The 11,012-nt window shown below is 62.7% G+C and overlaps 1 protein-coding gene across 1 annotated transcript; it reads left to right on the forward strand.

Annotated features, from left to right (window-relative positions):
- The first annotated feature begins 4,275 nt into the window (after window positions 1-4,275).
- Window positions 4,276-10,992, forward strand: PTPN9 (protein tyrosine phosphatase, non-receptor type 9). The gene is made up of 12 exons (XM_009278843.2): window positions 4,276-4,852; window positions 5,352-5,441; window positions 5,552-5,676; window positions 6,451-6,556; window positions 7,226-7,336; window positions 8,054-8,382; window positions 8,788-8,881; window positions 8,989-9,058; window positions 9,645-9,723; window positions 9,966-10,116; window positions 10,225-10,432; window positions 10,730-10,992. The coding sequence occupies exons 1-12, from the start codon at window positions 4,649-4,651 to the stop codon at window positions 10,954-10,956; spliced, it is 1,794 nt and encodes a 597-aa protein (XP_009277118.1). The 5' UTR covers window positions 4,276-4,648; the 3' UTR covers window positions 10,957-10,992.
- The last annotated feature ends 20 nt before the right edge of the window (window positions 10,993-11,012 follow it).

The raw sequence follows: 11,012 nt of genomic DNA on the forward strand, positions 1-11,012 counted from the left end.
AGCCCCCCGTGTCGACAGAGCTGGCCGCGCAGCGCGCACCCCAAAGGCCTTTGCAGGGCCTGCGCCGTGGGTGCCAGGGTAAAGCAGGGGTGCTGCAGTGTGGGGTTGGGGTCATGCTCCCCCAAACTGGCGTGTCCCCCCGGGCGCCGGCGGCCTCTCCTCGCAGGCCTCCCCCCCGTGGGCAGGTTGGCGTGGGGATGCGTGTGCACGCGCTTCCCACGCCCCAGGCCTCCCGTGACGTCCCGGGCCTTTGCAGGGCCTGCGCCGTGGGTGCCAGGGTAAAGCAGGGGTGCTGCAGTGTGGGGTTGGGGTCATGCTCCCCCAAACTGGCGTGTCCCCCCGGGCGCCGGCGGCCTCTCCTCGCAGGCCTCCCCCCCGTGGGCAGGTTGGCGTGGGGATGCGTGTGCACGCGCTTCCCACGCCCCAGGCCTCCCGTGACGTCCCGGCTTCCTCCGCCGGCCTTGCGTCACCGCGGGAGGATGTTGCTCAGCTCGGGGAGTGGGGCCGATAACCCAGCCGGGGCGCGTCGGATGGCGAGAGCAACCTCTGGCTCTCCCCTCCTTTGTCCTCATCCCCGGGGATGCCCACCCGGCTCTGCATCTGCGCCCTGAGCCACGTCCGCCGGGCTCCCCGCCGGACGGGGAAGCGGAGCCCGGGAGCCGGGGCTGGGCACGCTGCCGGAGGCTGCCTCGAAGCCAGGCTCCCCTCAGCCCCGCGGTGATGCTCGGGCTGGCCGAGGGCACGGCGTCGCATCCGCCGCCTTGCTGGCCTCGGGGGCCGCAATGCGAAGGCGGAAGGGAGCGGATGGTCAGTTTTCTGTTTGGTTGTTGGGTTTTCTTTTTTGAAACATCCTTCATTTCTACCGGAGGGTTTTAGGAGGGTTGGTACGGAGACCTCAGCTTCCCAAAACCCCCATGCCCCCGCAGGGAGTGCTCGCCCAGAGCTGGAAGAGTCCCTCCTGCAGCCCACGCTGGTGCTCGGGAAATGCAGTGCTCCCAGGCTTTTCTCCTCCACCACACCTCCCTCTTATCAGCGCCGCTCCCGGGAGCGGTACTGCTATCTTCAGGGTAATAAAATCTCAAGGAGTGGGGGGTGTTCGTGCCCATGTCCCCGCTGGTGCCTGTGATTTGCGTTTCCCCTGCGTCGTGGAGGGGGCAAAGCTTCCGGCAAACGCGGCTTTAGAAGACCCTGCTCTGGCAGGGAGCTTGGTTTGCAGCGAGAGCCGTGGCTGGGCTCCCCCAGCCGGCGTCCTGGGAGAGGGATCCGAGATGTTTGGTTTGTGGGGGAATATTGGATGGAGAAGATGAAGGGATATTTGCAGTAACGGCTCCAGGTTTGGACCATCAGACTCGGGGTGGGAAGGCTGCCCTCCGTGCTGCCCCTCGATGTCTTGGAAGCCAAAACAGTGGAAGTTTCTCTCTTTTCACGGGTAAGTGCTGGTTGGGGCTGGGACATCCCCTTCCTGCCATCCCTTCATCCTCTTCGGGACCATCAGGATTTCCTCCGCGCGCTCCGCTCTCCCCCATTACCAACAGCAAGCCGGGGGGGGGGAATTCACCCCTCCCCGCTCCCTGCCAGCCTTGGGACATCTCCTGCTCCGTAGGATCTCCACAGTTCCCTCCCCAGCCTATTCCAGAGGGACCAGAGGAGCCAAACCGATTTTCCTTGGGGGTTTTCAGCCCAGCTGCAATTTTTGCAGGACTTATTTCCCCCCGCCGGGCTGAAGGAGGAGGACGGATTTGCTGCCTGCGCAGCCCGGGGGAGGAGGGCTTGAAGAGCCCCCGCGTTCCTGCAGCGGTGGCTTTGTCACCACCCTGCCCCGGCGCAGCGAAGCGGGGACTTCGATGACGCCAGCGCTCCAAAGACCAGCATTGTTCCAAACGCCCGGCCGCGGACCGTTTTGCTCGCAGCGCTGCCGTCGCTTGCAGAAACGGGGCTTCTTGCTGCGGCTCTGGGTCACGGGCTTCGTTTTCGGCACGTGGAGCGATCGCTGCCGCGCTCGGCTTAACACCTGTATAAATCCATGTAGGAGCGGGGCCAGAAATGATGATGAGACCCGGTGGAGTGTGCAAGGGGGGGCAGAGCTACGGCTGATATTGATGCTCAGCTCAGTAACTCCTAGCTCGCCTGCTGTTGAATGCCGGCACTGGTAAGTTTTGGGATTTCGTTTTGCTCCCGAAGAAAGCAGGGGAAAGCTGGAATTCCTGGCTAAGCTGCCCTGCAAAGCCAGCGCTTGTTCTCCCGGGTCTTCCCCCTTGCGAAAAAACCCCAGCATCCCTTGTGATGGGTGCTGGAAGTGGGATCGCGTGAAGTGTGATGGGTTAGACGTTGAGGAAGGAGACATGAGCCACACGTTGCATCCTCTCCCCGCTGCCACCGTGCCCCTCGGGGCGTCCTTCCCATCATCTCGGGGCATCTTTCCCATCTCAGAGCGGCGTCGGCTCCGGTCTCTGTCCGAGGGTGGTGGCTGTGTGCCTGGCGCTCGTCCCCGTGCCATCCCGCACGTGCTGGGGAAGGAACGGCTCTGCTGTTATTTCGGGTTTGCATCTCCAGCCCAGCCCGAGCATTTGGGCGGCCAGGGGCTCCGGGGGACTCCCTGGCGAAGGGGGAGTACGGCCGGTGAGGTTCCCCATCTTAGCTTATGGATAGGATATATTTCTGTATACGTACACGTGGATGTGTGTGCTGTGTTAAGGCTGAAGATGGTTTCTGTGTTGCCCCATTTGTTTTCCTGTCCCTCTTCAACGGAGGAGAAATCGTTAGATATTTGGGCCATGAAAGAGTTGCTTTTGTTTTGGCAAAGTGGAAGCTGTTTGGAGATGAAGCCGTGGGGATAAAGGTGTCCCGTAAGTACAGCTCCCAGGAAAAGCTCCCGCCGGCTGCTGCCTGGGAATTAGGAATGTGAGGCAGGGGGGTGTATAACGCCCTGTCTCCTTTGCTCCCCCCTTTGCCTGCTCCCCTCCAGTCCCTTGCCCCCAGCAATTGCAGAGGTGGGGGGACCGATGCGGCTTGCCAAACCGTAGCCGGTTGACCGTGGCACATCGCCGCGCCGGGAGGGCTCGCGACGCTTAAAGGGGATTTTTGCAAGGGCTTGGAGCTGGGCTATCGAAATCCGCTTTCACATTCCTCCCAGCGCTGTTGGCGGCAGATCCAGCCCAATGCTGCGAGTTCCCTCCCGGCTGGTGCTTGCCCGGCCGCTCTGCGAGACTCCGATACCAAGTTAGGGAGCTTCTGGCTGCGACGTGCTGGGGGTCTGGGCTGGCCCTTAGCGGCTTCCAGCAGCTGGACGAGCTGGTACCCCTTCCAGAAACGCCTGCTGCGATGCCAGGCGGGCTGCGGGGAGACCCCTCGGATGAGCCGGGCTCCTTCGGCTTGTCCCATGAGAGGTGCTTGCAGCCCCCGCCGAGCCTCGCGCTGCCTGTCCCATGAGAGGTGCTTGCTGCCCCCGCCGAGCCTCGCGCTGCCGATAAACCCCGGCCCTTCGCTTCCTCCCGTCGGAAGTCATTAATGCCAACGAGCTTTTCTGGCTGAATAGTTCCCAGTTACTCCGCCGTGACATCCAACACCGCTGCCTTCCCGCGCTCCCTGCTCGAGAGCCGGCCTTCAGCGCTCACCGTCCCTCCTCCTCTTCCTCGCGCTGTCATCGTCATCCTCCACTCTTGCGAGGATGGAAACTCCTCCGTTTTGGGGTGCGCCCGGGTGGGAGCGGAGCATTTCGGGGACCCCCTCCATCCTGCCCGCATCCTTTGAGCGGTACGTGGTGGGAGGCTGGGCCGTGCTGCCCCGTCTCTCTCGGGGTGCCTGTGTGGGACAAGGGGGTCAATATGCGGCAGAAAGCAAAGCTGCTTTCATTAGCACAGGCGTTCAGAAACCCCGAGCCCACACAGCTTGTAAAAGTAATACGTTTTGGGGTTTTTTTTCCGCTTGCCTTCGAGGCTTTAAGCCTGCCGGGAGGTTGCAGGTTGGGTTTTGAAACTCTGCTCCGTCAGCGCTAGGATTGGAAAAGTGTCTTTCTCGGTGTCTCATGGTTTCGGGTGCGTGCAGTGCCAGTGCTCTGGGAGGGGAGCGCGCTCGTGGGGATGTCCCTGGCGTGTTATGGGACCGTGGGCTGTGGGGAGCAGTGGGAGCGTCCTGGGACCCCCCCTGGACTGAACCCTTCTCGTCTGGTCTTCTTCGGCTGTGTGAAACTGGCCTTACTGGGTGAGCTGGCCCATGTCCTGTAGCACGTTGAAGCATCAGCCCTCGATGCCCGTCTTGCTCATTACCCGTGTTCACGCGGCTGGGTTCGCTGCTCTGTGGCAGAGCTGCAGCCCCGGGAGGCCGCTGCCGGCTGATGGGTTCCCGCTGCACCCGGGCTGCTGTGTCTGAACGAGAGTTTGCTGCCTGTAAAATCCTCCTTTTGCTCCCCCTCTCCCTTCCACGAGTCCCCCCCAGCCCCAAGGCCGTTTTTCCAATGCCAGCACTCCTACCACTTGCTTCCCTCCCTGCGCTGGTGTTGCCTCCATCTCCATCCCCACTGCCCTTACCCTCTTTCCCAGTACCTGCCGTAGAGCTCCCTGCTTTAGCCCGAGGAGCTGCTGGGTTTGCCGAGCCGTGCTCAGCCCCTGCCTGCGCACCGAGGACCGTGTAGCTCCCACGGTGACCAGGGATGCTCCTCGGGTGTTCCTCCTCCTCCCATCTCACCCGTCGCCCCTCATCTCTCCCGCAGGCGACCAAGCAGTTCCTGGAGGAGATCAACAAGTGGACGGGCCAGTACAATGTGTCCCCGCTGTCCTGGAACGTGGCCGTCAAGTTCCTTATGGCCCGCAAGTTCGACGTCCTGCGGGCCATCGAGCTCTTTCACTCCTACCGGGTAAGCGAGCGGGGCCGGGTCCCCCCCCGGCCAAGGGCTTTCTGCGCTGTGAGAGATCTCTGGTCCCAAGGAAGACCCTCCCCTTGCTTTTTTTCTTTCCCAACCCTCCCTTATGGGTTTTAGCCGGCTGGAAAATCCTTTCTCAGCCAAGGCGAGTCACCATGGAGATCTCGCCGACCCCAATCTCCTCCCCTCCGCTGAGAGCAGCGTGCGTGCTCACAGGGTGCCCTCCCGGCTGGCCTGCAGAGCATCCCCCCAAATATAAAGGGTATATATGCATATATACCTTTCCCATCCCGGTTTTGCAAAGCTGCTTTTCCCCGTGCTGGGAGTTGTGGTGCTGCAGCCGGTTGCAATCCCCTGCTGGAAAATGGGGCTGTGGAGCGGAGGTTTCCCTGCTGGGGCTTCCCTCGGAGGGCTGGGTGCCCCACGGGGACATGATGGTGGGTGGAGGGCTGGGGTGCCCGTGCCGGCCGTCACGCCGGCTCCCTGCCCGCAGGAGACGCGGCTGAAGGAAGGCATCGTGAAGCTGAAGCCTCACGAGGAGCCGCTGCGCTCGGAGCTACTCAGCGGCAAGTTCACCATTCTGGTAGGTGGAGGTGTCGCCCCCGAATTACCCCACCTGGGTGGCTCGTCCCGGCTCCGCTCCGCGCGGGCGTCCTCGGGTGCCGTGGGAGCCTGACCTTGTTTCTTCACCAGAGCGTGCGGGACCCCTCGGGAGCCTCCATCGCCCTCTTCACGGCCAAGCTGCACCACCCCAGCAAGAGCGTGCAGCACGTGGTGCTCCAGGCGCTCTTCTACCTGCTGGACCGAGCGGTGGAGAGGTGAGCCGGGGTACCATGTCTTATGGTGGTGGGTCCCCGGGGAGCCCCTTCCCTCCCAGGGGTGAGGGGAGATGCTCCTGCTTGCTGAGATTTTGATGAAATCCCTCCGAAAGGCTTCGCAGGGAAAAGATGTGCCGTCTCTCCCATGAATGTGAATTCCTGAAGGTGAAATTGTGGCTGAGTCTGTCTGCGTGCCTCCGGGTGTCCCGTCTCTGGTTACGGAAGAGAAGGGGGTCACAGCTCCCCATGGCTTGAAATTCCCTGTCTTCCTCTGGTTTGAATTCAAGCCAGTCATCCCCATGGAGGCATTCAGCAAAATCCCCCGAGCCCTGAACCAGGCTCTTCGCAGCCTTTCCCTGCCCATGTCCAGGTTTCAGTTTAGCAAAGCCCCTGATTCCTGCAGGCTTCGGCCGGGGAGGAGGCAGCCCCGCCGCCGGCGAGACGTAACATGAGCCCTGCCAAAAATATAAAGCCGGGATGTCCCATTCATCCTGCTGGGCTCTTTCCATTTCTGAACTTGCCCATCATGGGCAGTGCAGCTGAGACAGGCTTAAGACATGAGCCAGGCTTAAATAAGGGTTGTAGGAAGAGGAGGTGGAGCAGCTGGGAAATGCAGAAACGAGCTTGGGGTCCGTGAGTCCTTCTGGAAGCACAGAAGGGGATTTTTTGGGGGTCAGCAAGCTGAAGATGAGGTTAGCGTGGGGCAGATCTGCTCATGCAGGAGCCGAGCAGTTGGTTGTTGCAGGGTTGACGTTGCTCTTTCCCCCCTCTCAGCTTTGAAACCCAGAGGAACGGGCTGGTGTTCATCTACGACATGGCGGGCTCGCAGTACACCAACTTCGAGCTGGACCTCAGCAAGAAGATCCTCAACCTGCTGAAGGTAACGGCCGGGGGTGACCCGGTGTCCGGGGATGTCACGCGGACCAGTCGCTCAACGAGTACGTGAAGTCCTGCGGTTTTGGCATAAATTCTCGTGCCAGACCACGCTGACCACGTCTGGGATGAGGAGCACCGGCTCCAGCCCCGTAGGACCTCAGGAAGGCGTTGGGAGCCTGCCAGGCTGGACCCGGCCGGGGCTGCGTTGTCCTGTGGGTGGGAGGGGATCAGCTGTCCCCGTGCCGGATTCCTCTCGCAGCTGCTGGCAGCGCTTTTGGGAAAACAGATGCAAATTATTTTTTAATCGTGCTGGCATTTTGTGCCTCCTCCCTTCTCCGGAAAAAAGAAATAACAGTAAATATTGGCCAGGGTGTGTTCTCCATACAAATCCCAGCTCCCAGGCTTCACCTCTCCCCGGTTGAGCCAAACCCTCTGCCTACCTAATCCCAAGGAAATAATTTGTTTCCGTATCAGAGCATAAAAATAAGCGCGGCCGTGGGCTGCCGGCTCTGTGCGAGGCACGCTTCGGATGCATCATTGCCACCTCGGGGTTCCTTTGCTGGTCGTCACCTCTACTGGGACGTGTGTGTGTGTGTCCCCCCTACCCCGGCAGAGCGCGGAGAGGGGCCGGTTCCTTCCCGGCGGCATGGATCTGACCCCCTCCTGCCCGCAGGGTGCCTTCCCGGCTCGGCTCAAGAAGGTTTTCATCGTGGGAGCACCCATGTGGTTTCGCGTGCCCTACTCCATCATCAGCCTGCTGCTGAAGGAGAAGCTGCGGGAGCGGGTGAGCGTGCCCCCCCGGGACGGGACCCTCGGCAGGGAGGGCTGAGGCTGTTTTCCCTTTGGGACAGGCTGCACCCCTCAGCCCCGTCCGCTGGAAGCTGCTGAGCCTAAATCCGTGGGAAACGGAGGCTTTCTCAGCCTGTTTCGTAGGGGCTAAGCTGTTTCGGTATTTTCAGCAAATATCTGAGCCCCTTTTGAAATCGCCTTCGATTTCTTCCTCTGCGGTGAGGCTGCCAGCAGCAGCAAGTGGAGGCAATGGTAAATGATTAAAGGGAAGGGAAACCTCTGCTGAGCACGCAGGAGAAGAGGGGAACTTACATACCTGCGCTCAGGCCCTATCTGGCAAAGCCAAAAATACCTAAAGCAGTATCCTCAGCGGTGCTGCTGATAGAGCCCGTTTCCAGCCCGATGTCTCCCTGGGCTGGACTTTGCCCCTCTGCTTTTGGGAGGAGCTCGGAGCCACTTGCAAATTAGGAGCTGGGTGTTGGTGTGGGCTCCTGTGGGGTACGAGGGAGGGCCAGGCCCTGACCCACCGCTGGTGTTCCCCTGGGTGCCCTCCTGGGGCAGGGGAGGAAGGGGGAAGACCCTGATGCTGTTGAGGGGAAATCTCCGGGCTCCATCGGGACCGCGCCAGACCGTTGGCATCCCTGTCCCCGTCCCCAGCGAACCGTCTCCATCTTTCTGGGAGTCACCCCTGCTCCTCCTCTTCCTCCCGCAGGTGCAGATGGTGAAGATGTCGGAGCTGAAGGAGCACCTGCCCCGGGAGTGCCTCCCCGAGTACCTCGGGGGGTCCCTCAAACTGGACCCTCTGAGCTGGAACTGTCGGTTCCTGCCCCAGCAGAACGGGCACCCCGACCCCCTGGACGAGCTCATCCTGGTGCCGCTGGTGGCCCCCAAAGATAACGGCTCCGTCCACGTTCCTGGGCCCAAGTCCATCACCCTCCAGGAGCTGCTGGATCACGTCAGCCACAAGCAGAAGCGGGGCATCTACGAAGAGTATGAAGATATTCGGCGCAGGAGCCCAGCCGGCACCTTTGTCTGCTCTTTGTGAGTCGGGGGGAAGGAGCCGGGTGCGGGCCAGCATGGGGGCCCCCCTCTCTCGCTCCAAAAAAGCTGGGTCCCCCCTCCTCCCCGCGCTTCTGCTGCTCGCTGGTGGCCCATCTGCCTCTTTGGGGTGCGGTGCTTTGGGTTAGCAATGGAGACCCCCGGCCTAGTGATGCTGCGAACCCCCTTTGCAGCTCCCGCAGCCGCTGTGGGTAGGAGGGAGCTGCGCAGGGGACAGCGGGGACGAGGACCTGGCCGGGACTCCGCTTCCCGAGGCTTTGGCCAGGTGATGGCAGCAGAGCCCAGGCTATGGACGCTGGAGGCTTGTGCAGAGGGAGGGATGCTGCCTTTCCTTTCCAGCCTGGAAAACATTCCTGCTTCTCTTTCCCCCTCTCCCCTGCCTCCCAGGGCACCCTACAACCAGGAGAAGAACCGGTACGGGGACGTGCCCTGCCTGGACCAAACCCGTGTCAAGCTGGCGAAGCCGTACAGCCGCCCGGAGGTGAGCCAGCCCGGGATGGAAGCTCGAGGTCCCGCCTGGAGCCACTGCAGCCGTCCCGGCCATGGGGCTCCGGAGGGCTCATGCGGTGCCTGCTTTTCTCTTCCCAGCTGACCGACTACATCAACGCGAGCTTCATGGATGGCTACAAGCAGAGGAACGCTTACATCGGGACTCAGGGTACGGCCCTGAGCTGCCAAGGGGTTATTTTGCTCTTGATGCACACGTGGGCTTCACCTCCCTGCCCAGCATCAGCCACTGGCTGCCGGGGGGGGATGACCCGGGAGGAGGGCACTGCCTGGCAAGTCCCCCTCCCCGCTGGGTGTATTTACGCCCCTCTGGGTGCATTTACTCCCCTCCCAGTCCCCAGCTGGGAGAGAGCAGAGTTTCTCCTTCAGCCGCCTCCCACAGGTCGGGTCCTGGGCTGAGCAGACCCCTGCTAGCAGCGGCGATGGCAGCCCCCTTCTCCTGCCCTTAAACCCAGCCCCACAAGCTGGCTTTGCCCCACAAGCATCTGCCCGGGGATGAAGCAGCACAGAGCAGAGAGGGGGGATCGGTGCTGAACCGTAGGGATTCGCGGTGCTGGGGGCCAAACCGGTGGCAGCTCCAGGCAGGGCTGGTGGATGTGCACCGAGGTCGGTCTCCCCGGGAGGGGGCTGCGGTCCCCTGGGGTGGGGAGGGTGAGGGGGGCTGGCGGAGGCTGCTGGGCAAAGGGGCTTGCCCAAACCCATCAGGTTTTGGGCTGATGTGCGGGCTGTCCCCCCAGGGCCTCTGGAAAACACCTATGGTGACTTCTGGCGCATGGTGTGGGAGCAAAACGTCCTGGTGATCGTGATGACGACCCGGTGAGTGCCCCGGGCAGAGCACGGCCCTGGTTTTCTTTGCAAAATGTTGGATGAGCAGCGCTGCGCTCTCTGCAGTGACCCTGCAGCCGTGGCGCCAGCCAGAGCCCCGCAGGGTGGGGACACCGCGTCAGGGATGGACTGCTAGGTCCCTGTGGGATCCCCAAGGGGATGAGGCTGGGGGGCACGGGGCATGTCCCTGGTGGGGCGAGGAGGACATCACCAGCTTGTCCTTCTGCTCCCAGGCTGGAGGAGGGAGGCAGGAGAAAGTGCGGCCAGTACTGGCCCCTGGAGAAGGATTTCCAGGTGTGCTTCGGGGCCCTGACCATCACCAACCTGGGCGTGGAGAACCTCAACCATTACAAGAAAACCATCCTGGAGATCCACAGCTCGGAGGTGTGTGGCCGCAGCTGCCTGGCGGGGGATGGCACGGGGGCACCGGGGGTCCTCCGTGGCCAGGGGCAGAGGAGGAGGAGAGGGTCTAACCCCCCTGCTTTCCCCCAGACCAGGGAGCGGCGGCTGGTGTCCCACTTCCAGTACCTGAGCTGGCCGGATTACGGCGTCCCCTCCTCCGCGGCCACTCTCATCGACTTTTTGGGGGCCGTGAAGCAGCAGCAGAGGGTGGCGGTCAGCGCCCTGGGACCTCGCTTCAAGGGTCACCCCGGGGGCCCCCCGGTCGTGGTGCACTGCAGCGCCGGCATCGGCAGGACAGGTAACGGGGTAACCCCGCTGCTGGGGCGGAGGTCTTGGTCGGGGGGGGGGGGCCCCCGGGGCATTTCCATCCCCCGGACCAGTGGTGCGTTTGCAAGCCGGTTGACCAGGGATGTGTGTCCCCAGGACTTTCTGCAGCCATTGGACCTGGGAGAAGTCTGCCCCACTTCTCCCGATGCCCGTGGTCTCGTGCGGGAGGTTGGTGGGGGGCCGAGGACCACCACTGTCCCGCTCTGGTTCTCGCAAGGGGCAGTGACGGCTCTTTGGTGGCCGACGCCGTCCCCATCGTTGTCCCCAGGTACCTTCTGCGCGCTGGACATCTGCCTGTCCCAGCTGCAGGACGTGGGCACGCTGAACATCTACCAGACGGTGCTGCGCATGCGGACCCAGCGCGCCTTCAGCATCCAGACCCCCGAGCAGTATTATTTCTGCTACACCGCCATCCTCGAGCACGCCCAGCGCGAGGGCCTGCTGCTCGCCAACCACACCCGAGCCGGCCAGGAGAAGAGCTCGCCGGGACACTGAGACCCGCCACCTCCCCGCAGACCCCCGCTTCCCATCCTCCCGCGGCTGCCAGAGCC

This window comes from Aptenodytes forsteri, unplaced genomic scaffold (assembly GCF_000699145.1).
Source record: "Aptenodytes forsteri isolate BGI_AS27 unplaced genomic scaffold, ASM69914v1 Scaffold258, whole genome shotgun sequence".
Classification (NCBI taxonomy): Eukaryota; Metazoa; Chordata; class Aves; order Sphenisciformes; family Spheniscidae; genus Aptenodytes; species Aptenodytes forsteri.

Bases quoted from the DNA above. Each gene is read 5' to 3' on its own strand.
- PTPN9 (XM_009278843.2), top strand. From the start codon at position 4,649: ATGCTCCTCGGGTGTTCCTCCTCCTCCCATCTCACCCGTCGCCCCTCA. The intron at 6,557-7,225 runs GTAACGGCCGGG...TCCTGCCCGCAG, and splicing joins AGATCCTCAACCTGCTGAAG to GGTGCCTTCCCGGCTCGGCT. The intron at 9,724-9,965 runs GTGAGTGCCCCG...TTCTGCTCCCAG, and splicing joins GTGATCGTGATGACGACCCG to GCTGGAGGAGGGAGGCAGGA.